This window comes from Panthera leo, chromosome E3 (assembly GCF_018350215.1).
Source record: "Panthera leo isolate Ple1 chromosome E3, P.leo_Ple1_pat1.1, whole genome shotgun sequence".
NCBI lineage: Eukaryota > Metazoa > Chordata > Mammalia > Carnivora > Felidae > Panthera > Panthera leo.
Genome location: NC_056694.1, coordinates 39905476 through 39932172, shown reverse-complemented (window position 1 = coordinate 39932172; position 26697 = coordinate 39905476). Strand labels below are relative to the sequence as shown.

The 26697-nt window shown below is 62.5% G+C and overlaps 2 protein-coding genes and 1 non-coding gene across 12 annotated transcripts in view; 2 read left to right on the top strand and 1 right to left on the bottom strand.

Annotated features, from left to right (window-relative positions):
- IFT140 (intraflagellar transport 140) overlaps positions 1-26697 on the bottom strand; it is a 75091-nt gene that overhangs the window by 5512 nt on the left and 42882 nt on the right. For all 9 annotated transcript variants that reach the window (XR_006198004.1, XM_042922968.1, XM_042922965.1 and 6 more), the window contains 10 exons: positions 7467-7644; positions 6835-7025; positions 6394-6489; positions 6022-6154; positions 5562-5705; positions 4930-5058; positions 4637-4819; positions 1474-1680; positions 1068-1280; positions 813-979 (listed from right to left, as the gene is read on the bottom strand). Coding sequence is in view for 8 of the 9 variants with exons in the window: in XM_042922968.1 (XP_042778902.1) it covers positions 813-979; positions 1068-1280; positions 1474-1680; positions 4637-4819; positions 4930-5058; positions 5562-5705; positions 6022-6154; positions 6394-6489; positions 6835-7025; positions 7467-7644 (1641 nt within the window). In the remaining variant the exon portion in view is untranslated. The remainder of the gene's footprint in view (positions 1-812; positions 980-1067; positions 1281-1473; positions 1681-4636; positions 4820-4929; positions 5059-5561; positions 5706-6021; positions 6155-6393; positions 6490-6834; positions 7026-7466; positions 7645-26697) is intronic.
- LOC122210400 lies at positions 10068-10196 on the top strand. The gene has a single exon (XR_006198046.1). It is a non-coding gene; the product is annotated as a small nucleolar RNA SNORA72 (small nucleolar RNA).
- TMEM204 (transmembrane protein 204) lies at positions 11601-26072 on the top strand. 2 transcript variants are annotated; one of them, XM_042922975.1, is made up of 4 exons: positions 11601-11760; positions 11925-12232; positions 16140-16295; positions 25326-26072. In XM_042922975.1, exons 2-4 carry the CDS (start codon positions 11953-11955, stop codon positions 25568-25570), a joined length of 681 nt encoding a protein of 226 aa, XP_042778909.1. In that variant the 5' UTR covers positions 11601-11760; positions 11925-11952; the 3' UTR covers positions 25571-26072. The 2 variants fall into 2 exon arrangements, with proteins under 2 accessions (XP_042778909.1, XP_042778908.1); XM_042922974.1 differs by having other exon boundaries at positions 11601-12232.

The following is a 26697-nucleotide window of genomic DNA, read 5'->3' as shown; positions in this document are numbered from 1 at the left end:
AGCACCAGCGAAGACCAGCGCAGCGGCGCGCTGGACACGACACGCTGGGGTCCGGGGTCCGTCGCGGAACAGGGGTGGTGTAAGCGGCGGGGGGACCAGGAAAGAGCTCCAGGGTGCCCTGCTCCTTGCTTCCCAATGTCCTGCTCTCTCCCTCCCGCAGCCCAGGCGTAGCAGATATTCCAGAACTTACGTATCCAAGCAGGGAGCCCCACTTTGTACAAGGGTTCAAAATATTTTTGCAACTTTTCTTTTAAAAGCCTGTTCCCAGATGAGGAAAAGGCTTGTACTGGTTCAGGGATAAGCCGAGCCCTGCTGCCCACATAGCAGGCTCCTGGCAAAGCCGGGTGGGTTGCCAGGAGATAAAAACTGGCATCATGTCCGAATTTACATGGTCTCTCCTAAAAACAGCAACAACCTGCTACTTGCAAGCGCCCTTCAAACTGTCCCCGCACCTCTGGGTGCTGTGGTGGCCCGCCGGCTCCCAACCATTAAGCTGGAGCCCTGCACACACTTTAGAAGGCCCCGGGCTCCCCTCACACACATGCTCTCCTGACCCACATCTGCCTCACTGCCCCCACCCCAGACTTCTCTGTTTTTTTCTGGAACTGGCCTGGGAATGCACCTAGGTTTGAGAATTCCCCAGGAGGAGCTTAGTGTGAAGGACGCAACATGACGTCCACGCATCCCACCCAGGGCTCACGGGGCTCCCTGCTGAGCGCTGTCTGCATGTGACACCCGGGTCTGGTTCCCAGCTGTGAGGGGGAGCCTGGGGGCTCCGTGGGGTCCGAGGTGCAGCCGTCCTGTGAACGCACCTTCGGGCCTGGATGAGCCGCTTCACCAGTGTCATCTTGCTCTGCAGCTGAGCCAGCTTGGTCTCCTGGTCCAGGGGGCTCTTGGCCTTGGCCTTGGCCAGGCACTTGTAGGCCTCGGTCAGTGCCCCGTGGGCTTTGTCGTAGTTTTGGTATTCATCGATCTCCACCTTCAAGGAGGAGACCCGTCAGGGCCCGCAGGGGTCCACGAGCCGCCCCGGGGCGGGGGGGACCGGGGACCGGGCGGAGGGCGTGTACCTGGGCACAGGCCTCGTAGAAGCTGGCCAGGAGGTCCAGGGCCCGCCCCTTGGTGTAGAAGCTGATGATGGTCTTCATGATCTCCGGCTCCTTCCGCCAGTCCAGGGACTGCAGGTAGTTGGCAGCCATGATGTAGATCTCCTTTTGCCTCGAGACGCCCGCAAAGAACACGATCTTCTCCGTGTCCCCCGACTTCAGCAGCGCTCTCATGGCCTAGACGGGGAAGCGCCAGGCAGGCTCAAGAGGATTTCACCACCAGAGGGAGCTCAGGGCTCCTTGGTCCCCGCAGGACGCAGGCAAGCCCGGGCAGGGAAAGTCGGTCGGGCTTAAACTCGCTTAAACTCGGGGCAAGCGGAGACGCGACTCGCGGGCACGTGGGTGCCACCCCGCCGGCGGGCGTGCTCACCTTGAGCTTGTTCCCCGCCTGCGTGTACTTCTTGGTGGCCAGGTGGTAGCTGCCCTGGCGCATGCAGCAGTTGGCGATCTGCTCCAGCAGCTGGCGCCGAGACTCTTCAGACAGGTCCTTGGAGTCCTTGGGCACGGTCATCTTCTCAGCCATCTCCTCGGTGATGGTCATGTTCTGCTCCAGGCAGAGCTGCAGGGCTTCGTGGTGCTGCAAGGCGCCGGGGGGGGGGGGGGCGGGGGGCGGGAGGGGCAGTCACCACGGGGCCCGAGGTGGCGGCTCACCACGCAGAGGCCGATGCTCAGCCGGGTGACTGTGTCATGCTATGCACTATGCAGGGCAAGGGGGGGGGGGCGGGGAGCCCCAGAGCACACTGTCCTGCTTGTGGGAGGACACAGAAGCCAGAAATTGATTTTCTTCCACAATTCTTCTCAAATTTTTAAGTTAAGGGTTTGAATTAATTTTCTTAAAAATTTAAGGGAAATTTTGTATCCTTCACTTGAGGGCAGGTCTTGGAGGAGATGCCACCTCTGTGGTTTGGATGGCTGAGCGGTGCTCCACCACAAGAGGACGCTGGCTCCTCGCCGCCCCGCCCGCAGGTGCACACCTGCCTCGTCGCTGCCTGCCGGTGCGCTGTTGGGACTGATCCCGGGCCGGGACGGGCAGTGCCTGCCGCGTTCCTGTCCTGCCCGAGCACACCTGTGTCCCACAACAATCCAGGGGGTTTGCTTACCTTTTCACCTTCATGGGTGGAATCCAGGGCAAACGGGATCTCCGTGAGTTTTGATTTGTATTTCTCTTATTACAAACGAGGCTAAGAATCTGATGTTCTGGAACCACCCACATTTCCTTCCTTTTTTTTTTTTTTTTAAGTTTACTTATTTATTTTGGGGGGGAGGGGAGAGAGAGAGAATCCGAGCCATCCGCAAGGAGCCTGACATGGGGCTCGAACTCACGACCCTGGGATCATGACCTGAGTTGAAATCAACAGTCAGATGCTTAACTGACAGAGCCACCCAGGCGTTCCCATCTACATTTCCTTCTTAAAAGAAACTGTCCACAATCTTTGTCCTTTCCTTGTGAGTTGCTGGTAAATTTCCTACTGTTTATAGGAACTCCATACATATTAGGAACAGGAGACTTTGGGATAGAGGTAGAACATATCTTTTCTCATTTTATTATTTATCTTTACTCTTTTATGGTGTTTTTCTTCCATGTGTTATTTTCAAATTTATATTTGGTTATATCAATGAGTCTTTCCCATTGGGTTTTGAATCCTACTCAGAACACACCTTCTGTGTTTTCAGACTGTACGAGACGTCCCGTGGCTTTCGGTGCTGGCTGCCGTTTCACTGGGACACTTAAATCGTAGACACATCTGGAACTTACTGGGACACAGGAGACGAAGAGGGTTTACTTGCGTGTTTTCCCAAGTGGCTGCCTCGTTGCATCAACCCCTTTGAGCGGACGGTTCACCTTTTGCCCCCGGTTGTGAAGTGCTCCTCAGCACCTGCTAGATGTGCCTATGTAAATGGTTCTCCTTCTGGGTTTTCTAATATTTTCCACTGACCTGTAGGCCTGCTCATGGACTCGACCTCAAGTGTTCTATCTCCGATGCATTTTACAATCTTGGGGCCTCGTCACCGCTTGTTAATCTTCTTCCAAATTTTCCCCGGCTGTTCTGGCTTATCTGGGTTTCACTGTGAAACTACAGAATCCACTTATCTGGCTAGAAAAAGCCCTGTGGTGTTTTTCCTGACTCAGATTAGGCCTGGGGCTGCCTTAGGGAGGGTGGACATGTGCATCTATCTGCTGGGTCTGGCCATGAACCCGGCACGTGCCTCTTACTTGGGCGAGAATTCTCGTGTCGCTCACCAGGGAGGCACGAAGCTACAAGCACAATTCTGGCTTCAGGAAGAAATAACTTTCAATTTGGACAGGCTGATTTCGCATGGCTAACGGTTTTCTTCGTCTCCATTCAGTGGCTATCAGGGACAAGCCTTCTACTTAGAGTACGGCTGCAACACGCCTGAGAGTGCTGTCTATAAAACGCTACCAACAAGTGATGGTTAGGACGTGGCAGGATAGGAGCCCTGTGCACGGCTGCTGGCAATGAAAACTGGGGCAGCGGCTGTGGAAGACGGTCTGGAGGGTCCTCAAAAAACTAGAACCGAGTTACCAGATAGTCTGGTAATTCCGTTTCTGGGTAAGTGCCTGCAGGAATTGAAAGCAGGGTTGAAGAGAGATTTGTACACCCGTGTTCACAGCAGCAGTATTCACAAGAGCCAAGAGGTGGAGGCGAGCCAGTGTCCGAGGGCAGGGAAACACGAGGCACTGCCTATGCGGAACGGAGTACTACTTGGCCTGAAAAAGGAAGGAGGTTTTGACACCTGCTACAGCACCGATGAACCTTGACGGTACGACACTCAGTGAAATAAACCGGACCCACAAGGGCAGATCCTGTACGATTCCACTTACGTGTGGTCTCCGGAGTCGTCAAACTCATAGACACAGGAGGTAGACGGTGGGTGCCGGGGCTAGGGGAGGATGGGCAGCTGGCATTTCAGGGGGACAGAGCTTCGGTTTTGCAAGATGAAAGGAGGTACGTGGAGGTTGCACCACAATGTCAACGCACTCGACACTCAGAAAGAGCAGGGCACCTGGGGGGCTCAGTCGCCTAAGTGTCTGACTCTTAGTTTCGGCTCAGGCCATTATCTCATGATTCGTGAGTTTGAGCCCCATGTTGGGCCCTGACAGCACGGAGCCTGCTTGGGATTCTCTCCTCTCTCTCTCTCTCTCTCTCTCTCTCTCTCTCTGCCCCTCCTGTGTGTGAATGCTCTCTCTCTCTCTCTCAAATAAATAAACCTAAAAAACTTTTTAAACACACTTAGAAAATAGCTAAGATGCTAAATCCGATGTCATGTGTGTTTGCCGCACACACGGAAAGGACGAGCATGCCGCCCTGGTTACGACGTGAAGACTCACGAAGGGGCTGCACGGGTGAGCCCGTTCCCAGGCTCCAACACCCCCAGGACAGGCCAGAGCCACAGCCTCCTTGTGAAACCGTAACCATGAGAGACGGCAGAGCTACATCCACCGTGTCTGGAAAAGGTGGCCCCGGGCTTCGGTGCCTGAGTGGGCGCCACGCGGGGGCCCCAGGCCGTACCTTCTTTGCGGCCAGGAGCAGCTCCACCGCCTTCTCGTACTGATTGTGCTCAAGGAAGAAGTCCGAGCAGCGGGCCAGGAGGGCGGGGTCCGAACTCTCGTCCAGGTCCTCCGCTATGAGCTGCAGGGCCACAAACTGCTGGGTGGCGAAGGCCAGCTCCAGAGCCTTGGAGAAGTGGCCGGCCTGTGGATGGTGGGGCACTCTGAGCGGCCGCCCAGGCCCCAGGTCCCGAGAACGCCCGAGTGGCGCCCCCGGCACGGCGGCAGGCCCCGGGGTACCCGGCGCTGGCTCACCTTGTGGTACAGCATCACCGCCCTGTCCACGTGCTCGCCCTTGTCCTCGTAGTAGAGCGCCGCCTCCGTCATGTCCTCGGGGGAGCTCAGCAGGGCCAGGTTCATGAGCTGGTCGTCCAGGCCGTTCTCCTGCGGGGACGGGGTCGCCAGGGCCTCCTGTGCACTGTGCTGAGGGCGCCCGAGGAGCCCACCGCCCCTGCCCGGCACGCTGTTGGTCTACATGACTGTGGTTTCCAGTGTCGAATGTCTCCCCGGGTCCGCACACAGAATTCTGGGGGGGCTCCCTTCTCTTCCTATTAACAATGTTGTAGGACCTATCTGACACGAGGGCTCTCCAGGGTGGGCGGAGGCACTCTCGCCCACTCAGAATGTCCCTCCTTGCTGTGCACAGGCCCCAAGCGCCAAGCCAGCCCGAGTGCTCGCTTTTGCAAACACCGCCAAGGAGGCTGCGGCAGGCGGATGAGGGGCGGACGCTCCCGGCGCCCAGAGTGAGGCGGGCGTGGTGGAAACAGGCCGGGGTGGGGAATAGGGCCTCGCGATACAACTCTCTCCTCTTTCTGAAGTGACCTGGACGGAGCCTCCCACCTGCCCGGCTTTAGCCACCAGGGGCTGCACGCCGGCCGGCCGCCTACCTTGCACAGGCGGATGGCGTTGTTGAAGGCCTGTGCGCGCGCGTAGAAGTGCACTGCCTGCCTCACCTCCTCCTGACTCTCGTACTGGCGGGCCAGATGATAGGACGCGGCCCAGTTTCCGCTCTCATTTGCGATCTCAGCAGCCTGGAAAGACAGCAGGGAGCCCTGGGGCCATGTCTCTGCCTCCCCACACCCGGCAGGCCTGCCCCCTGCCCCCTCCGACCTTCTTTATTATTTTTTTTAATGATTATTTATTTTTGAGAGAGTGAGAGACGCAGAGAGTGAGCAGGGGAGGGGCAGAGAGAGAGAGGGAGACACAGGATCGGAAGCAGGCTCCAGGCTCCGAGCTGTCAGCACAGAGCCCGACGCGAGGCTGGACCCCACGAACCATGAGATCATGACCTGAGCCGAGACAGGAGGCTTACCCGACTGAGCCCCCAGGCGCCCCAGAGGCGTCTACCTTCTGGATGTTGCCCTGGAAGCAGTGGATGCGGACCAGGGAGAAGTAGTCCTGTGCCAGCTCGTAGTAGTGCAGCGCGGCGTCCATCTCTGCCTGGCTCTCCAGGTACTGGGCCCACCACCTCCACAGGGTCCTGGGGGGAGCCCACGATCCCCTTCAGGGCCTGCACACCCTGGAAAGGAGCCCCGGGACCCCAGCGCCACCAGCAGCCAGGAGGGCGCAGCTCTGCAGGAGAGCACGGATGCCTCATGCTCCACGCCACCCCCCCCCCCCCCCCCCCCCCCGCCACCCGCCCGAGGGAAGCAGCGGCAGGATGCCCCTGGGCACCACGGCCAACCCTGCGTCTGCCCACCACCTGGCGGCGACACTCACTTGTCCTTCATCTTATTGACGTAGAGCTCCAGGGACTGTGGGTCCTCCGAGAGCATCCTGGGCACCTCGAAGCGGTGCGTGTCCGACTTCTCGTAGCTGCAAGGCCAGCGGGGCAGTGGCTCCTCCCGTGGTCTCAGCGCTGCCGGCGACCCCAGGCCCGGAGACCGGAGCCCAGCGCGAGACGCTCGGGGGCCTGAGGTTCTGACGAGACTGAGCTCCAGCTGCCCTGCGGAGCCTCCCACCCAGAAGGCTGCCACCTGCTCTGAGGCGGTGCCTCAGCCTACAAGCTTCTTCTGAGCGCCTCCAAGGCCCTCCCCGGGGCAGAGAATGAAGCAGGGGCATGCGGGCCCCTCCCGGCCCTCCCCGTGGGCCCTCGCTCACTGGCCGAGGGAGCAGGGGAACAGGGGCCCGCCCCGGCCCTCCCCGAGGGCCCTCGCTCACTGGCTGAGGGCCAGGCTGCGGTCGGCGCTGGCCTCCAGGTGCCTGGCGTAGTTGTAGTAGGTGGTGCGCAGGTGGATGCGGTCCTGCAGTTCCGCTGCCTCCACGGCCTTCTGCCACTGGTCGGACGCCTGGTACAGCTTGTTGAGGAGGTCGTAGCGGCCGCACTTCCGGTACAGCTGCTCGGCGTCCTCCTGGAGAGGGGAGAGTGAGCGTGGGCCCTCGGGCTCCAGGAAGCCTGCTGGTGTCCCCTGGGGGCGGCGATGCCCAGGCCAGCGTGGCAGTGTGTCCCGCGGGGAGAAAGCATCAGCCAGGAAGGCTGGGGGGCTGCCCCTGCATGCCGAGGAGGAGACCCCGCCTGCTGCACCATCCTGCGGACCCCAACCCCACCTGGCCTCCCAGGTGCATGATGGCCTGGGAGTTTCACACACGTGCCTGAGACGGGGAGGACAGCGGCGGAGGACACAGGCCTCGGTGGTGCCTCAGGGGCCTCGCTCTGCTTTCTGGAGGAAGCTAGTGACCCAGACGAGCAGACGCCATGGCCTCCCCAGTGGGGCCAGCCGCAACCCTACCTCTGCCGCAGGGCAGCCCGCCCGTCCGCCCGCCCGCCCGCCCTGGGGCTTTGCCAGACTCACCAGCATGCCCAGCTGTATGGCCAGCACGGCCACCCTGGCCTCCAGCTCTGGCTCCTGCTCGGCCTCGCGCAGCGCTCGGGCTCCGCGGGCGTGGCCCATGTTCCCCAGGCACACCTTGGCGACGTCCAGCCGCTGGGTCTTCACGCACACGCGGGCCATGTTCTCCCAGACTGCCTTGCTGTGCGGGGGACACGGCAGCCATGTCAGCTCGGAGCCCTCACGCCACCAGCCCCACAGAGACGCGTGCCGGACGGGCTTCCTCGGCACAGCGATACGGCAAACCGGGGCCCCGACTCCTCCCGGGGCTGAAGGCCACCTGCGTGTCCTCTGCAGCCGACAGGGCCAGGGACGTGCTCAGGACGTTTTCCTCCCTGCCTTCATGGCCTTCTGCTGTGCAAATGCTCCTCTGAAACACACCTGTCCATGCCCTCAGCTGGGCCGAGGAAGAAGGGAAAAGGCCGGTGGGGGGGGGGGGGGGGGCGTAGAGCCTTCACACCCCAGCGGGCCTGGGGAAGGGGGTGCGGGGCCCCAAGCCTGATGGACTGAGGACCAGTGCACGAAGCCCAGTGTGGGGTCGGAGGGCCCCTCACCTGGGCTGAATAGAGGCAGGGGTCCCAGCACATCCCCCGGACCCCATCCCTGTCCTCATGTCCACGGGCCCCCGTGACCCCACGCAGCCCCAGGGAGGGGAGGTTCGGAGGCATGGGTCCCACCCCCCACCTTAACCTTCCAGCAACCTCTCTCCTGCCGACAATGACCTGGGGCTCCTGCCCTCCCTGGGTCTAGAAACTTCTGCCTTGAGGTAGCTTCCCCCTCCCACCTTGGGAAACAATAGAATTCAGGGGTCCTGGCGCTGTGCACCCTGCACTCAGATCCTCTCTGCACAGCGCGGGCAAGGAGGGGGCGGCTGGGTCTGCGGCGCCCCTGGGGCCCCCGGCTGTGTGGTCAGTGCATCTAACCGCAGCCTTGCCTGTGAAGAGCGGGACTGCTGAGGAAGGGGGAGGGAGGGCACGCTGTCAGGGCAGAACCTCCCGTCAGCGGAGGCACGTGAGCACGTGGCCGGGGCTCCAGGAGGGCCGGCGGTGACCGGTGAGCCCGGTGGGCGCAGTCAGAGCTCAGGAGCTCTCTTTGGCTCACAGAACCGATGGAGTCGCTGCCCCTCCTCCGCCAGGCGGACGAGCCAGGGCTGCCGCGAGGTACTGGATGGAAACAGGCTCCCCCTCCCTTCTGGACGTGTTCCACATAGGAGCCTTCTTTAACGTACTCTCCACCCGAGGCTGAGACCAGCGTGGGGGCGGGCCGGGGCCCGGGGTCCTCGTGTGTCCCCACCCTCTGCCGAGTTGTGAGCACAGATGGCTGCCATCTGCGTATGATGGAGGTGCAAAACCCAGAGAAGCAAAGGAACCCGGCGGCCCATCTCAGCTCTTTCCCGACTCGGTTTCCGGGGCACTCCTAGGCTACAGGGGTCCGGCAGGCCGTACGCATGAGCAGGGGACAAGCATGTGTTGGGAGGACAGCCCGAGCCCTGGCCGCGGGGCTGAGGCTGTGGGCCCGGCAGCCCCGCCACTGGCCTGCACGCAGGACCGGGGGCCCTGGGCTTTGGACAGCCGCCAGCCCGCTGCAGCTCCGCGCTTCCTGTCGTCCCCGCCACGACGTGCTCACATCTGCACTTCATCAACATGAGAGACGCTGACGCCAAGGCACACGGGCCGCCTGCCGAGGGGCCTGGCCTCAAGACGGCCTCTCTTGGAAGAGCTGCCGGAACTGGCCCCCGAGGCCCCTCTTCTCGGGCCTGCCCCTCAGGCTTGCTGGGTTCACGGCCTCCCGGTGCACCCAGCAGCCCCGGCTTCGCCGCTCTTAGCTCCCGCCACAGTGCCCGGCGCAAGCAGCTCTGGGGCACAGGGAGGGCCCTTGGGGGTTTGGGTGCCCAGGGTGGGCCCCGCGGTTCCACGGGTGGCTGAGGAGGGTCCTCTGTGGGCAGGGCCAGACGGCCGATGGCCTGACAGGAGGACCCAGTGAGTGGCCTGGGCCTCCCTGCCTCACCTGGTAGAGGGGCTGGAGGGAGCTGACCCAGTAGCCACCAGAGTCCACCCTGGGAGAAGTGACTTAAATAAATGAGGGGGAGGGGACTGATCCCTTCTAAAAGAAGACGGGGGAGAGGTGCGTTGGCGAGGTGACCCCTGTACCATGCGCTCAGGGACTCGGAATTACACGCTCGTCCCAGACCTTGGAGAAGGGGGCCATAGGCGGAGGGCTAGGGGTGCCCCTGGAGGGCAGACAGGACCCTGCCCCCCCCTCCCCCCCGCAGCCTCCGGGAGGCTGGAGCAGAGGCGCGAGAGAACACAGGCTAAGGAAAGAAGGCAGGTGGGAAGAAGTCAGCCGGCACGTTGGCTACAAAGGACACGTGCTGTGACACGAGCAAAGCCCATCAGGGACCCAAAGCACAGACGTTGTCTTGAGACTTATGATTCTCCAAGGACCTGCCCACCCCCCACCCCCCCCCATCGCCTTTCAGGGACATAGGCTTGGTGGCGCGGGGCTCCTCGAGGCAGCAGGCACAGGCCCCCCCCCCCCCAAGAATGGGATGCAAAGTCGGGGGGGCTGTGACTGTTCCCGCCATCCTGATGTGACAATCAGCGCAGCCTAAGCACTCGCCACGTTAAGACCATGCACGTGACCCCAGACAGACTTCTCTCCCTGGATCTGCTTTTATCAACGCTGGCGAGAAACTAAGTCTGATTTACATGACGGGTCACGTGGGGAAAGTCTGTGACTCCAGGTACCTGACCGTCCTTGAGACTGACGGCTTGAATGTACTTTCTGAACACAACGGTTACTAATCTCACGATTACCGCTTGCCATTGAATGAATTGTAAAACCGAACCCCCCTCCCCCTGCGCACACACACACAAGGGGCCGAGGCTTCCAGGGCACGAGGCCTGCTCGGTGTCAAAGTCGTTGGAACTCTCCAGAGCTCCAGAAGCGGGAGGCGAGCAGGGCACAGGCGTCCCAGGTGCCGACAGGGCCAAGCCGAGGGGACCGAGCCCGTCCCTTTCCAGGTTGTCGGGCCCCTCTCGCAGGTGTGTGGCCTCCTCTCCATAACGAGGGTGCCCGGTGCTGGCCGGGCAGCTAGTGAAGGCGGCAAGCAGCCAGAGGGGCCGGAGGGCTTTCCCCGCGCGACGTCCAGGGTACGTGTGTTTGTAGAGGGGGGCGCGGGCGCCTCTCTCTCTGTGCACAGCCGCTCCGGGGCCCCGGTCGGGCACGGGGTTCTCCAGTGGGGTGGCACGGCCTCCCCCGAGTGTCTGCACACGCAGAGGGGCTGCAGCCCCCTCGGCAGGGACGTGTCCTCTGCCCTCAGGCCCTGCTGGGCCACCTGCCCTGCACGTCCAGAAGCCCACCTTCTTGCACCTCCAGGACAATGCTCTGGCCCAGCAGGTCTGCAGGTGTGGCCCCGACCCAGGCAAAGGCCTGTGCCAGGAGGCCTCTCTACCACGCCCGGCCATTTCCTCCACCCGGGGAGGGGCACTGTGGGTTGCCGGTACCTACGCGCTGGGGGAACGGCCGGCAAGTCCCTAGAGCCGGTGACTGGCCACCAGAGCCCTGCCCGTCCTGAGCTGGGTGCAGATGTCCCCAGGCCCAGCGCAGGGGCTCATGCTCCGGGCGGTTATCTGCCGCCGTGGCTGCTTCGTGGTGCCCGAGTGCCAGGCTGGCGGGACCGTGGGCCTGCTCCGGGAGGGCAGGGGAGGAGGGCCCCGGGGCAGGGCTTCAGAAGCCCCCCGCTCTCCTCTCAGGAAACGTGTCCTGTCGGCATCTGGTTGCAGCAGCCTTGCCGCTCTTTGTTGCAGTTGGCTACGCCCTCCATCCAGCTCACAAAAAACAGCCTCAAAAACAACCATTTCCTCTCTGCCGAGGGGGGGACACACGCGCGCGCCGCACACACACAGACGCACAGGCACTTCCCCGCAGCAGGCCCTCTGCCTTCCAGGACCGGCTGTTCCGTGGCGGAGGCACAGGGCAGGGGCTCAGGCAGCCAGAGGCTGAAGCGCTCCGGCACAGCTGAACCGGCCCCGCTCGGAGCCCGGCTGCTGGGTTTGCTCCGAGGAGCTGGTTCTAGGGAGCCAGGCGGGACATACCCCCACGTCGCCGCCCGCCTCTCCGGTGGCTCACGGGGAGGAGAGGCCTAGCTTCTCAGGAAGACGGCGCACGCACCACTCTGGACTGTTGCTGGCGCCCCGGATCCCTCCCCGGGATGGGCGGAGAGGCTGGCTGCAGCTGGGGCCTGGCCCTGCTCCAGGTGCAGGAGGGAGGGTAAGGACGGGCCCAGGTGGGCTCACCGGCACCTGTCACATGGGCCTTCCAGACGCCTCTGAGAATGAGCGGTGATGTCCTCTAGCAGCCCCTAGCTGGTCTCGGCTCTCCCTGGCCACAGCGACTGACCGGGGCTGGGACTTTCTCCAGGACAAGCGGACGGCACCGGCAGTCGGCGATGACTGTTCAGAAACTGGTGGCCACGGCGGTGCTGGTGGCCCTGGTCTCTCTTGTCCTCAACAACGCGGCGGCCTTCACCCCCAACTGGGTGTACCAGACGCTGGAGGATGGGCGCAGGCGGAGCGTGGGGCTGTGGAAGTCCTGCTGGCTGGCAGATGGGACCCGGGGAGGGCCGAGCCCCGGGGCCCGGTTGGGGCCGGCAGACGCCAGAGACTGTGAGGCCCTGGGCTGGGGCTCCGAGGCGGCAGGCTTCCAGGAGGCTCGAGGCACCGTCAAACGTAAGTCTGCCGACTTCTCCGTCTCCTTTAGAACGGTCGGGGCACGTCGCGGGCATGGGGCGCACGTCTGGTGATAGGGACCCGGGCAAACCCCGAGCTCTGCGCCCACCCTCCAGGGGAGCCCCGGCCACAGTTCTGCTGAGCCAGACCTGACTCTGGCTCCTTTTGGGTGGAATTCTTGGGTGAGCATGGGGCTTTTCTCTGCCTTTATGCAAAGCTATGGGGCAGATACATTAACCAAATCAAGGAAAATACACTTCCCTTGATGGAAAATACAGATTGTTAGTGAGTGAAATAAGCAAGAAGCTTAAAAACACGGCTGAGTTCTGACTTCATTCTACGGATTGACAGAGTCGTTCAGGCAGTGACTCGGGTCAGATGGCAGACAGGACCTCTGGGAGGGGACCAGCCTGGGGGCAGGGAAGGGGCTCAGGACAGTGGCTCTGGAGAGCAGAGCCCCTCACGGGTTTGTCCCCGCCCCAGCTGGTGGCCCGCGGCCGGTCCGTTCACCACTCTGGAAGGTGGGAACAGGACTTTGACCGTGGGGTCAGGTTTGAGGGTAGGGGAGCAAAGGGCTCACAGGTGTAAGACACTTGTCACCTAATGTGTCACCTATGTGGTCCCAGCGGCTGACAGGCAGAGGTCTTCCGGAGTGGACCCTGTGAAGCTGCTGCTGAGGGTCTAATTCCAAGATCAGCAGGAGACCGAACTCGAGCTGGCCCTTTAGAGAACGTGAGGCTTCGGTGGGGGTTTTGTAACTGCTCTCGGAGGGTGTCCCCAGAGTCCTCGTCGGTGACTACCCCCACCTGCCACGTGCTGGGGGCCCTGCTCAGCTCAGGGGCCGGGGTGGGGGTGGGGTCCCATTCCACAGGCAGAGACAGAGGCTGCAAGAGGCACGTGCTCCACCAAGGTCCCTGTGGGGAGGCCACGCCAGTTTTTCCGCTCTGAGCCCCTTCCTCTGGGTCTGGGGGTCTTCTGGCAGGGAGGGGCTGTGCCTGTCAGCCCCTCCCCCTCCGTCACAAGCAGGAATTTCAAACTTTTCCGCAAGCTCTCAAAACTCAGTGCAGTTGAACTTGGGTGCCAGGAGACTGGCTGGCGGAGAGCAGGCCTCTTGGGTTCTGAGGTTGTCCTGGCCCACAGAGCACCCCTGGCCCAGAGGCAGCCCACATCACCCAGCCCCGGCCCGGGCCTCAAGCTCCAGCTGGTGCCCACCCTGGGCGTCCAGACCCTCTGTCCCCTTGCCAAGGCCAGGAGGAGGATTTACGGGTTGGGACGTGCTCTGCCTCCAGACCCCCTTCCCACCCAGCCCAGCTGCCTGGATCCCCCGACAACCTGATCAGCAACTCCTAAGACTTCTAGGACATCCTCCCACGGGTATGGCATCTGTGGAGCTAATCCTTAACTGACACGAGTGTCAAATATTCGCCGCAAACGAGGGAAAGGCCATGGAAGCTTCTCGTGAGGGAGACTGAGCTGCTGACACGCTTCTCACCTGCCCCAGGGCGCGAGCGCAGGGCAGCAGGAGCGGCGACCAGGCAGACTGCGCGCTGCCTTGCGCTCCTGCGGGGGCTCTGGCACCTCATCTCCCGGCCCGCGCCCGCCACCCGTCACACCAGCACCTGGCGTGCGGCTCCGCTGGGCGCAGGGATGGGGTAGGAGGGAGCAGCGGCGCTCCGCCAGCACCTGCCAGCTCAGCCCCGAACACCTGCAGGCTCCGCGGTCGTCTCCGTCCGCGACAGGCAGGCGTGTGTGGTGTCAGGCCGGACTCAATCTGCTCCGAGCTCCTTTCTCGGGGCCCGAGAGACTTCAGACATTGAGGCAGGTGGGGCGATGGCGGACACGCTCGTCCGCTCTGCTCTGGGGGCCCCTGCGCGGCCCGGTAAGAGCCACTCTGCGCTCACGGAGCGAGCACGGCGAGGGACCACCCGCCATGACGGGTCAGGGGACCCCGCTGCAGGGTGTCCCAAGTGTGCCGGGTCGGGGACTCCGGGGCTGGCCCCCCATGCACACGGGGTCCCGTCCTCCAGGACCATTGCTCAGGTGGCTTTCGTCCCCGTGAGGCGATGTGGGGACGCAGCGTCCCCGAGGTCCTCCCCTAGCTCCCACGGAGACCTCACAACCCAAGTCCCCGGCAGCGTGGCTCTCTGCGCGCGTTTCACAGCTCTGGATCCCAGGCATTCCGTCCAGCACCCTAGCCTTTTTCTGAAGCGAGGCGCGGCACGGGTAAACGTGTACGGCTCCGGGGCCCCAGGCGCAACTGTGCACATCACACTGCCCGGCCTCAGTCCCTCATGTCACATTTCTGCTGGGTGCCGCTGCCAGGCTATGCACGAGGTCACGTACCCCGGGCGTGGCGGACGCCTGCCGGGCAGGTCCCCCGCGGCTGGTCAGGGGAGTGGGCTCGGGCAGTCGCTGCTGTACCCTCTGGCCTACATCCTCACGTCCACGGGGGCAGAGGCTGAGGGGGTGGGGGCGGCACGAGGGCCGCGGGCAGTGCACTGGGACAGAGAGCTGGGGGCGGGCGAGCGGGAGGGCAGGGCCCTGGCTCCCGGGGCCACGCAGGCCACTCTCTGTGCACCTCCAGCCTTACCTCCCCCGGGTCTGGCTCTAAAACGGAGTGCCCGCTGTCCTGGGCTGTTAGTGCCCACCGTGTTTACCGCCCCTCGTCTCTGAGGTCACCCCCACCTCCCGCGTTCGACCGCCTTTTAGCGTGGAAGAAACTTGTGTGTGGTCACGTATCGGTACAAGTAACAGCAAAGAACACGGAGCGGGAAGACCCCCCCAGAGAGCATACGAAGAGCGGGGCCTCCACGGGAAGGGAGGCCGGCCAATCTTCCAGTGCACGGGAAGGACCCGCCTGGAACCCGTTCCGTCCGCACAGCAGGGCCCGTCTGGTCTCCTGCACGCACGTGTGGCCACTGGTCAGGCTGGCCGCGACTTGGGTTGTGCCCCGAAGACTGTGTGGGCAGCCAGGAAGGTTCGAGCAAATCGGCCTGAAGCCTGGCTCGCAGCCCGCGGGGGGAGGCGAGGAAGCGCGGGTGCCGGTGCCGGTGCCTCCCTCTGTACCAGGAGTTCCCACTCGCCGGGTCGGCCTCTGGCACCCCTGCCGTTTACTGGGTCAGAGGAGCGTCAGGCCTTCTAGCAACCGCAGGGACTTTTTCGAGGCGACTTTGAAACACACGGTGTGTGAGCTGTCAGCCCACAGGGCAAGAGAGCGGTGTCTTCTCTGTGGGAGGGCATAACCGGCCACGCTCACCGTCTACACAGCTCATCTACACGGCAAGCCAGGTCAAAGGCAGCTGCCGGCTCCGGAAGGTGTTCAGCCATGGGGACTGTCATCCTCCTGCGGCCCCTCCCTCCTCCTCTCCTTTCAGAAGCCTCTCTGCCCGCAGGGCCATCCTGACTGCTACAGCCCTGCCCGGGTCTGCGCTCAGGGACAACGGCAAGGAGGAAGCCACTGGACACACAGTGGGCAGGAGCGGCCGGCCCCGTGGCAGAAAGTAGCATAGTCTCTGTTCCCTCTGGGCTCCTCGGCTGCGAAATTTGAAGGCCGCCTGCCCACCCATGGGCGAGTCACAGATACAACCGTGGGCTGGGGCCCGGTGGGGCCGGTCCTCTGCTCTCGTGGCGGGGGCTCCATGCGGTAGGGGTCCGACTTCACGGCGGGCGCACTCCTGCAGGCCGGCGCTCTGCTGCCCGGCACGTGGGAGGTCTCTCCACGGGCCTCTCGAGGCAGCACCGCAGCCCTGACCCCGTCTGTGGTGCATCCCCCGTGCGTCTGGCTCCCGGGCCTGGGGCGCGAGGGGAGTGGAGAGCTAGGAGCCAGGGAGAGAGGGCCGTGGGGCTCCGGGCACACGTGGAGTCCCGACCTGAGCTGACCACCTGTCTCCCCCTGTCGTTCTCACAGTGCAGTTTGACATGATGCGCGCCTGCAACCTGGTGGCCACAGCGGCACTCGCTGCGGGTCAGCTCACCTTCGTCCTGGGTCTGACGGGCCTGCCCCTGATGTCGCCCGATTCACAGTGCTGGGAGGAGGCCATGGCCGCCGCGTTCCAGCTGGCGAGTAAGTAGCCTCGGGCCCCGGGCAGGCAGAGCGACTGCACCCTCAGCTCGTGGGGGGCTGGTGGGCCCACTGTGGCCTTCTCCTGTCACCACAACCCCTGTGGGTCACCCTCTGGCCCGTCGCTGGGGCGGAAATGACACAAAAACACGCATGGGGAAGTGAAGACGCAGGAAGCATCCGGATGGGTATTTCTGTTCATTCCTGAGCTCTTGCCTTTTTCCATTTTAACACCGGCTGCTGAGGCTCTAGAGTGACCTGCTCTGCTTCCCACAGTCTGGGACCACGCAGCCGGTGTGGCTGGTGGTCTGGGCTCACGGTCCTCCCACAACAGTGCAGCAGCCTGGCACGGGCAGGGTGAGAGCCCCCACCCGAGCCCACGCCTCTGCCTTCCCCGCTCACATTGTGCCAGCGGGGAGATCTGGGCAAGCTCGTGGTTCCGGCCTGGCTCAGCTACAGGCCCTTTTTCGTGAGCAGCAAAAAGCAGAGAGGACACCAGTGTCCGAGCACACGCGCTGTGTCCTGGCACCCACGCCCACCGCCCGTGCCGCCACGGGAGCGGGCCGGGAGGCCGCAGAGTGGCGAGGCCTTAGGGGCGGCTGTCGGGGGTAGCAGGACAGGGAGGGTGCGGACGCACCCGTGGTCCTGAAAAGCTGAGAGGGGTGGTGGGAGTCGTAAATGAGGAGTGCGACTCTTCTGGGAGGTTCCACGCAGGTAGCCACGGAAGCTGTCCAGGTGACCCCGGTGAGTAGAGGGGCTTCTCTGCTGGTGTGCCCTCGGCTCTGGCCGCCGGCTCAGTTTTCCTGATCACCGAGACCTGGGGGCAGTCCAGGTCCCCCGTTGCCTGCTGGGGAAAGCACGATCGCGGTCCGAAGCGGGGACGGCGTGGCCAGGGTGTGGGGACGTTATAGCCGACCCGCTTGCCTCTCCTGCCAGCAGAGAACTGCAGCACGCCCCAAAGTTGAAGGTACAGTTCCAACAAACCCGGCGAAAGAAACGGCAGGAAGTCTGAAGTGAATCATTCCGGGAATAATGGCCCCCGGCCCTTATCTTTCTGGAGAGGGAAGCTGACCGACTGGCAGGAATTCTCACGCTGCGAGTGACCCGGGTGGGAATCGGGAATTGGAAACAGGCCTTCCTGCGCCTTTTCATAGAAGGCGGGTGGTCCTGGGCCGGTCACTTCCCCACGGCCCCGTCACCCACAGGGCCTGGGAGCACAGAGGGCCGACCAGACGGCTTCCAGGAAGGAGTCGCCTTGGGGCAGGGGTGCCGGGCATGCACACCGGCTCTGCCACCCGCAATCCGTGGGGGGTCGGGGCAAACCGCCAGCCCACCGGCCCCTCTGTCTGCCCCCAGCAGGCTGGTCTTGAGAATTAAAGAGGCAGGTGGGCTGGGATGTCTGATCACCTCGGCCTCTTTGCCTCGTCCACGGCTGTGGGTAGAAACACTGACATCCCAAAGGACGGTGGCCGTTCAGAAAGCTACCCCTCTGCCCTCTGCTGACCTTAGGGCCGTAAGGCAGAAACGGGGTCCTTGGCCTCGTGGAGACTGCCCCCCCCATCACAGGGAGCTTATCTGAAATTCCACCCCTCCCAGAAGGAAGTGGAAGATTAGGAACAGACATTCAGTGACAACCTAGCAAAGAAAGGAACAGATCTGGATCCTGGAAGTAACTCCCTGCAGCAGCCCAAACGGACCACGGCATCTTTTATTAGAATTATGGGAGAGAAATGGCAGGTTTGGCGTCGAATGGTCGGCTCACTTCCTGCGAGCCCTCACTTCAGAGCAAGACAGTGTTGTTTCCAGATAACATAGTTTTGAAAAGGCAGCCCGGGGGCCCCGTTAGGTAAACCCGGCTGCCTGGCGGCAGCCCAGGCCACCCTGCGGCCTGTCCTGCCTGTGGGGCAGGCGCTCTCTCTCCCGGGCGTTTCCAGACCGTGGGGCCGCCGCGCACAGACCATCACACAGGCGGAGGCCGCCGGGAAGAGCCAGGAGCGCCGAGGGGCGCTGGGGCCCCTCCTGCCCCTGCAGGCGTCTCCTGGTGGCGCCCTGCCCTCACCCCCACAGGTCTGTTTTGCCCAAAAAGGAAATGCACTTGGCCGTGTTTAGACTTGTTTCATTGACAAACAGTACAGAATGCAGCCGTGTGCCTTTCTGCCACCACGCTGCTAATTTTAGAGTTAGGTTTTTTCCTGTGCTCTGGTCTGCTTTAAACAGTCAGGGAGAGACTGAAGGGCGCCGGGATATCCTGTCCCAGGAGGGGAAATGCCTGCTGGTACCTGTTATGCAAGCGAACCTTCAGTCCCCAGTGCCGGGGCCAGAGGGTGGGCAGCAGGGAGAGATGGTGCAGGCGAGTCCGCGGGGCGGCGGGGCGAGCTGGACCGCGCAGGGGCCGAGACTCCCTTCCCGCCCGCCCCTCTGTCCCTCACACCTGCTCCAGCTGCCACACGGGAGGTTCCCGCCTCCTGGTAGAACTTTCCACGTGTAATTCTAATTTGCTTTAGAGTTGGAAACGCTCCTTTCTGTCCCTTATTCCACCTCCGCCCACAAGTTGAACATCCCCGTGTGGCCTCCACGTGCTTCCTGTGACAACAGCTCCCATGGGGGCTGTGGCAGCCTGGCGGACCCCATCCCAGGGTGAACAGCCGCCATGGGCGGCCCCCTGCTACGGCCACGTGCCCATACAGGCTCCCGGCAGCTGGCTCTGCTGACCCTTCCTTCCCCTGTCCTTTATTCTCTCGCTTGTCCGTGTCTGGTCTCCCTGCTCGTGTGCATGAAACGCACGGTCATCCTGGTCTGATGATCGCAGGCAGGTGGCCGTCGGACCCTGCATCAGACACCTAAGCGACACCCGAAGCAAGACAGTCAAGGGCGACTTCGGCAGGCGGCCTGCCCGGCAGGCGCGTCACGGGGAGGCTCCTTTGCTCTGGAGGGCTCCTGAGCATACCGGGGCTTTTCCTGGGGCGTCGAGGTGCTGCACCAGGCTCCGAGGCCCTGGATGAGCCACCTCACCCTGTGCTCTCGGGCAGCCGGGACCCAAGGTGCAGGCTCAGCCACACCTGCCGCTGTGATTACCCTGACCTCCAACCTCGTGTCCGCTGGGGATGCCACAGGGCAGCATCGTCAGGGCTCCTGGGTCAGCCGAAGACTCCCCCCGGAGCCTGGCGTGCGTGCCGGAGCAGCCAGCACCGGGGAGGGGAGTCTCCTCCTTGCCAGAACGCTGGTGGCTCCGAACTTTCCTAAGTTGACCCCACCTATGGCTTGTGAGGTGCCAGTGGCCTCCGGGCTCCAGCTGCCGTGCGGGAACCAACCAAATCTGTCCCCAGGCGGATTATTTCCAGGTGGGACACTCTCACGGCTATTCAGGGCTCTGTTCCTCAGTCGAGCTGCACCTTTGAAGGGCAACTCCCTGGTCGTCGCGGAAGTGGTCTCAGAGCACCGTGGCCGCAGGTGCACATTCAGGCTGGCGTCGGGGTCCCACGCGGCTGGCCTCCCTGCAATAACTGCATTGAGCTCTCCTGGGGGTGACGCCCCAGTCCCGAGAGCCCTCGGCTAGCAGTCTCTGCTTCTTGTCTTGCCTGATGATGCGGTGGGGGACCCAAGGACTAGGCCGCTCATCTGTTCCCTCCTCCACACCCCTCCCTCACCCCCACTGCTCACCGGAGAGCATGTGCGGCACCTCCCAGCCCCTCCGGAGACCGGGAAGTCCTCCCGCGCTGCAGCAAGGGCCCCGACGGCCGACCCGGGCTGGGCCCACTGTGTCGGGGACGCCCAGGGGCGCTGAGGAAAACTCCAGTCCCTCTGTGATGTCCTGGCATGGGGCCCGTAGTCCAGGCGTCCCACTTCCCTGGCTTTGGGTCCACTGGTGACAAATCGACTGTGGTGTAAGGCTTCTCCTCCGTCTCAAGCGTCCGTGACTTTGTATGCAGTGTTTGATGTGACTCCTGGTTTACGATTTATTAGCTTTGATCCTAAGTGGCCCCTCATCTCCACGTCTGCAGAATCTCAGTCCGGCCTCCTCGTCTGTCATTCGAGAGGCCCTGCAGCTTTTTCAGACCAAGGGCTTTCCGTACAGCACAATCCCACCACGAAACGCTGTAGTTTGAGGACAGATGAACAACCGACTCGCACAGGCCAGTGTTCTGCGTTGTGCTGAACCCCTTCATGACAGCACCAGGCTGTCCTCGGGACCCCTGTCCAGTGACTCCTCACGTCCTCTGGGCCGCTGACGAGCAGCCCCGAGCTCACAGGCTTGTGCTCTGTCCCTTGGCACTGCACAGAGTGCAGGGTCCCTGCACACGTGTCCCGACCAGTGGACGCCAACCTTCACCAGCCCGCTCCTCCTCCAGACGCGAAGCCTCCGCAACTCCAGCGGGACGACCCTGGGAGCAGAATCGGGGCGGAACGTCCTGGGCCCCGCGTCTCTGGCTTCCTCTCTCTGCTTCTGGAAATCAGCATTTTTTTTTTTTCTTGGGATGGCAAAATTTACACGCACACTGAGCACCCCGTGCCCGTGAGAACGCTGATGTCGTCGGTCCTGGCGGCTCGTGAGCTGGTGGGGATTCTGCCATCCGTAGGCTCGGGGATCCTCTCGTAGGAATATATGAGTTTTTGTTTTTCACGAAGAACAGGGCTTGGCTGGGTCTGGACAGAGTGCTCTTCTGTCTTTGGCCCCTGCCTCCACAGCGCTGGTCTGCACCCCAACCACATCCTGCGTTTGTCGCTCACTTCCACGTCCTCTGGGGGCCTCGGCGCCCTCAGCCCTGGCATGCCAGGCGTCGCATGGGAGCTGCAGCTCCGTGGAAGGGTGACCGGACCCGCCGAACCTTCAGCTCTTCCTTTCCCAGAATCCCTCCCTCTAGGAAGGAGCGTGTGGACCCCGTCACTCTGCTGTTCACAGAAGCTGGGACATCCCAGCTGCGGCCGTGCCGAGACGGGCCATGTGCTCTTGGTCCGGGAACGCTCTCCCTGGAAGCCGTCACGACACCTAAGTCGCAGGCACCACCGGGCAGGCGTGCTGTGTGAAGGTTCGGGGTTCAGCTGCACGGTCTCTCCTTACGCCACCTGCGTGTGCTCGACAGTCACTCCAACAGGAAGGCCCTGTGACAGGCACCGCAGCCCTCGGAAGCAGGCAGGAAGGAAGCGAGGGGAAAGGGACGCCGTGCAGGCCGAGCTGTGATTCGCAGCGCCCGCGTGGCCGGCTCACAGGAAGCGGCTGTTTGCTTTGGAAACAGATTCGCGAGAAAGGAACTGACTCCGCATGCAGAATTCAGGCTGTGCTCACACTCGCCCCTTTTGTGTGTTTCTGGACAGACGTGACCGTCGCTGACAAGTCCTGGGAGAGCCGCCTCCAGGACACTCCCAGGGGGTCTCCACACCACGTGCCAGAGCCGGGAAACCCGTGGTTTGAGGCCGGCGGGGCCGGGGCTCCTTCCCACTGCCGGGCCCCTTGCCCCGCAGGAGAACTTCATGAAGGGCCACGTGCCTAATGTGCCCCATCCTTTCCACTGCCGACACAGGGCACACAGGACGTCCCCGTGTCTGTGCTGTTCGCACCGCCCCCGGGGACCCAGACGGGGTCACCTGTCCTCGCGCCGCCGGACCGAACATCCCCCCGCGTGGCTCGGGCGCTTCTCGCGGCTCTGTGCTTGCACCGCTGTTCTGGCAGGTTCTTTGCATCTTCCCGCTTGAGGAGAGGCTTTTCTAAAGTCATTTTTTAATGTTGGGGAGTCAAGCTCTTCTCTGACCACACGTGTTCTGAGTTGAACTTTACATAGGATGAGTCATGTCAACGCAGATTTTTAAACTGGTTTTCACGATAGATTCCCCCCCCTTCTCCTAGAAAAAAGAGCGAAGTAAGGTGCAGCCTCTGAACCAAGCCAGACAGGGGAGACGCACCGCAGACTGTGCTCGGAACCCGCCCGGTGCCGCCTACCGCCGGCCGGACTCTAAGATTCCGTCCGGCAGGCTCCACGTTGACACGGAACCGCCGCCTCTGTCACCCACGACTGCGGGACGTGGGCGCCACGCGCGGCTCGTTGGTGCACCTGTGAACTCTTGTTCTTTACTCTGTCCTCCCCCGCCCGTTCCTTCATCTCCAACATGACAAACGGTACTCGTCACTGGAGGCGGCTCCACACTGTGACGCCAGAATCTGAGCATCGTGTGGGCCGCACGGCCCCAGGGAGGGGGGAAGAAACAGACTCGGACGGCAACGGGAGACAGCGACCCTGCTTTCAGAAATACCCGACGCTCGTCTTGAGAAAATAAGCAACAATACATTTCAGTAACCCCGTGAGGCCGGCCAGTGTGGGCCCGAGGGACACCCGCCACTCGGGGCTCCGATGGCGCGTGGGTGCCGGGTGGGGGTCGGAAGCCGGCGGCCGCTCCGCCCACACGCATCGGGGACGGGTCCCATGAGTCAGGGTCTTCAGTGCCTGGAGGTGCCCCGTCCACAGGTGGCCACCCTCCGGGAGGGTCTGTGCCGGCTCGTGCCTGCTTCCCCGGCGCAGTGTTCCCCGACCTGCACTCACCGTGCTGGGCCAGGGCGCACCTCCCTGGTTAGCCCGACAAGAGCACCGCTTCGGCTCCGCGAGGACGCATCAAGCCTCCGCACGGCACACGCGTGTGGAAACCGGTACAGGGGGCAGAGTGGGAACTGGCACGTCCCGCCGTGGCTCCAACGCTGAGAGACGCCATCGCGGCTAAAGGGCCCTGTCCCTCCGACGGGCTTGGGTGCTATAAAGTCGCTCTTTGTCACGCCTCCTTCCCAGAGGCCCACTCTGCATTTAATTCCGCACCACGGGATCTAGTTGGTTTGTCTCAAATAATTCACTCCGTAAGTGATTCCTGGAAGGCCCTCCAGGAGGCCTCCCGCCAGCCCAGGGGTGACAGTGGGGGACAGGCCGGGCGTCCAGGCTGAGCTCTGAGCACAGTCTTCCTCCCCAGGGCCGGGCCGGCACGGGCCGGCTGAGCCAGCAAAGGCCCGGAGAGGCTGGAACCCGGGTTCCCGGAGGAGTGAAAAGAGGCCAGCGTGGCTGCAGACTGACAGAGGGTGGAGGGAGAGACCCGAGGCCTGGCAAAGGCGGGCGGCCCCGGCACCCGCATCTGAGTGACAGGCGCCTTCTCCCTTCCGGCGCCGGTGAGCTAGGGGGCCTGGATCCTTCCGGCTCAGGGCCAGCTCTGCAGCGGTCTGTCCCGAAATGTCTCACAACGGACTTCACAGACCCGTCCTTACTCTTCAGTGCTGTCGGCTGACCCCAGTCAGCCGCGGAGCTGGGGAGGGGCTGTCCACCCCCACAAATGATGCTGCAGAACCGGGGCTCAGGCCGCAGAGCAGAGGTTTACAGACATTCCTATAAGCAGCACAAGGATGCCGGACGCCGGCAACGGGCGGGCACAGACTTGGACCGCGGCGGCCATTCGGGTGAACCCCTTCCCACCCGCTGGCGTGCCCTCTGCTCGGCCTGGCTCCCTACAGAAGGCTCCCGCCTGCCCTGTGGGAGCACCCGTCCCGGTGCCTCCTGGGTGACCTCAGGCACGACCCTGTGCGTTCGCCTGCTCTCCCGGTGCTCCCTGCTTGCCCCATCCTGCCGGGCCTTGTGGAGAATGGTGCACAAGGAGCTCCCTTCGCCGGCAGAAAATGCCCGAAGACACAGAGAACTGAGGGGCACACACCAAGTGTTTTCATGGTCATGGCACAAAACACAGACTCGAACTCCTTTCCCCGACAACACAAAACTTGGGGCCACAGAACGACGAGCAAGGGATACACTCTTCACCGGGAGAGAGAAACACCAGAAGATTCTTTCTGTCAGTGTGCATGACAAAGAGAAATAGTTATTTTTAACAGAAAGGAAGTATCCAGAAGCTTTCTGTGTATAAAAAGCTCTCCTAAGTACTGCAGAGAATTAACAGAGATTAGTCACTGCCGCTATTGTTTAGCACATGACTGGGGTGGATCAATGTTTAATTCATGCTTTCTGGAAGGTGCAGCGATAATGACACCGTGCTGCTTGTGAAAGCTGGCTCCCCGCTACCCCTGCCCCCGTCCTGCACTAATTTATAAGTTTCCAGAACCATGAGCTGGCACCACTGCGGCTCAGCTCCGGGGCCACGGGGGTCGTGCAGGGTCTGGTTTCCTGAGGAAAGCAGGGGAGGCTGTGGGGGACGGAGGGACCACAGGAACAGACGGACGGATGTCACAGCACAGGGCGGGGGAGGGACCGCAGCGGGAGGCTGGCCTGGCCAGAGCTCAGGGCGGGGGACACGGGCGAGTCCGGCAGGCGCCCAGGGTTCCGTCCGGATCACTGTTAAGAAGCTCTGTCCTCGTCAGGTGCTTTGGGTTCCAAGACAGGGCTTCCCCTAGGTCACCACAGCAGAGGTGTGGTGAGAGCCACCCAGGCCCCTGCTTCTGCCCAGCCCTCCCTGCCCTCTCCAGCCACGCCAGCCACTCCGGCCACGGCTCCGGCTCGGCATCACGCCTCCTTGTGGCCTCATCCGGCGCCTCCTGAGGGGTCGGAGACCCATACAAGGAGTGGCGGGGCCTCTCCTTCGTGCCCGTAGGGGCTCCCGGCCCGGACTCAGCCCTGAACTCTATCGAACACCAGTGTCCTGTTATCCTAGGCGGCAGGCCCCAGGCACGAAACCCGCGTTTCCCTGAGGCAAGAGCCGATAAACTGGAGAGTAAGGGACGCCTTACTTTCGAATGGAGCATTTCTGCAAGCCGGGAGCAGCTCACGCAGAGGAAATGGCTCGGCCCTGCTGGACCAAAGGGAGAGTGCGCCGGGACCAGGCAGCTTTCTCGCGGGGCCCCCGGAAACTGTTCCGTGCCAGGATTAGACGGCCCCCCAAAGGTCATAAAGGCCCACAGAGGCCAACGAAAAGCGGCTCCACGCTGAAGCGTGGCACACAAAGGGGCGACGGCCCACAGGGGGAGCAGGGGCTGCGTGTCCGCAGGGCTCTACAGACCGAGCGGCCGGTCCTGCCCCGGCTCCACACAGGCCTTTCTGAACTCTCCTCTCTCGCTTGCAGGTTTCGTCCTGGTCATCGGGCTGGTGACGTTCTACAGAATCGGCCCGTACACCAGTCTGTCCTGGTCTTGCTACCTGGACATTGGTGCCTGCCTCCTGGCCACCCTGGCAGCCGCCATGCTCATCTGGAACATCCTTCACCGGAGAGAGGACTGCATCGCGCCCCGGGTGATCGTCATCAGCCGCTCCCTGACCGCGCGGCTCCGCCGCGGGCTGGACAACGAGTACGTGGAGTCACCGTGCTGAGGGCCGCCGGGGGACACCTGCTCAGGACCTTCTCCACTATAACCAAACAGCGTAGAAGGCGCAGGGCTGTCCGTGCGGGCCATCCGTAGGGTTTCCCATATATACACGTACGACCCACAGCTACGTTTACTACGTTACACATAAGCATATTACGTGGTTATATACCGCCTGCGCCACGCTCCTGACGCGCCCACCGCTGGGCTTCACTGTCTGCACGTTCCGGGAGGAGAGCAGCTCCTCAGGGGCAAGGACGGCAGCCAGCTCACTCTGCGCCTCAGTCTAGGATTAATTTATTCTCTATCTGCTGAGGGGTGGGTCCTCAGTCACATTTACTTTGGTAAAGCAGACTACCCGGGAAGATTCTCCAGAACGGTCCGTGATCTTCCTCGAGTGACTTAGAATTTACAACCAGATGGCTACGGTTTTATGATAGGACTGTGTCAGTAATGTCCGTTTTGCTCCTGATTATTTTTCTAAGTTAAAATAAAATGCAAACTTCCCACCACTGTCTAAAACTCGTGTTTTATCCATCACGCTGCCACGCGGGTGAAAAGAATTTGGTCTGGCCTTGTGGCATTTTGTGGGCCGGCAGGAAGAGAAGGCTTGAAACATTTTTAAAGGCCCGGTGGGAAGACACCTGTGGGTCGCTCAGGCCCTTACACTCCTGCTCCACCAAGGGCCTGCAGACGAACACTGTGGTAAGACAGATCCACTGGCAGGGTAAGGGGGGGAAACGTTTATTTGTTTAAGAAAATTCAGAGAGACCGCTTTACTCTTTTCCCCTATAAAAATCTTCAACCTAGCTTCAGCCAAATTCTGGGTGCTCTACAGATGCCTTAGTGACACGACACTGATTCCAAATGACACTGGTCCTGAATCGGGAGGAGGTGAGTCAGCTGTTACTTCCCAGGCCAAACGGAAAACACTGAAGAGTTGCACTTGAGGGGTTCAACACCAGCCCTCACCCTCCAGAACCCCGGATGCCTGTCCACATCTGTCAGGACAGAGTGCCCACCGCACCCACCTGGACGCTTCCTGTGCACTGAAATGCTTGGCCCTGCGCCACCTGGCGGCAGTGATCCCCAGGAAGCTGACACTGGGGCCCGCGGGTAGCACACCAAGCCAGG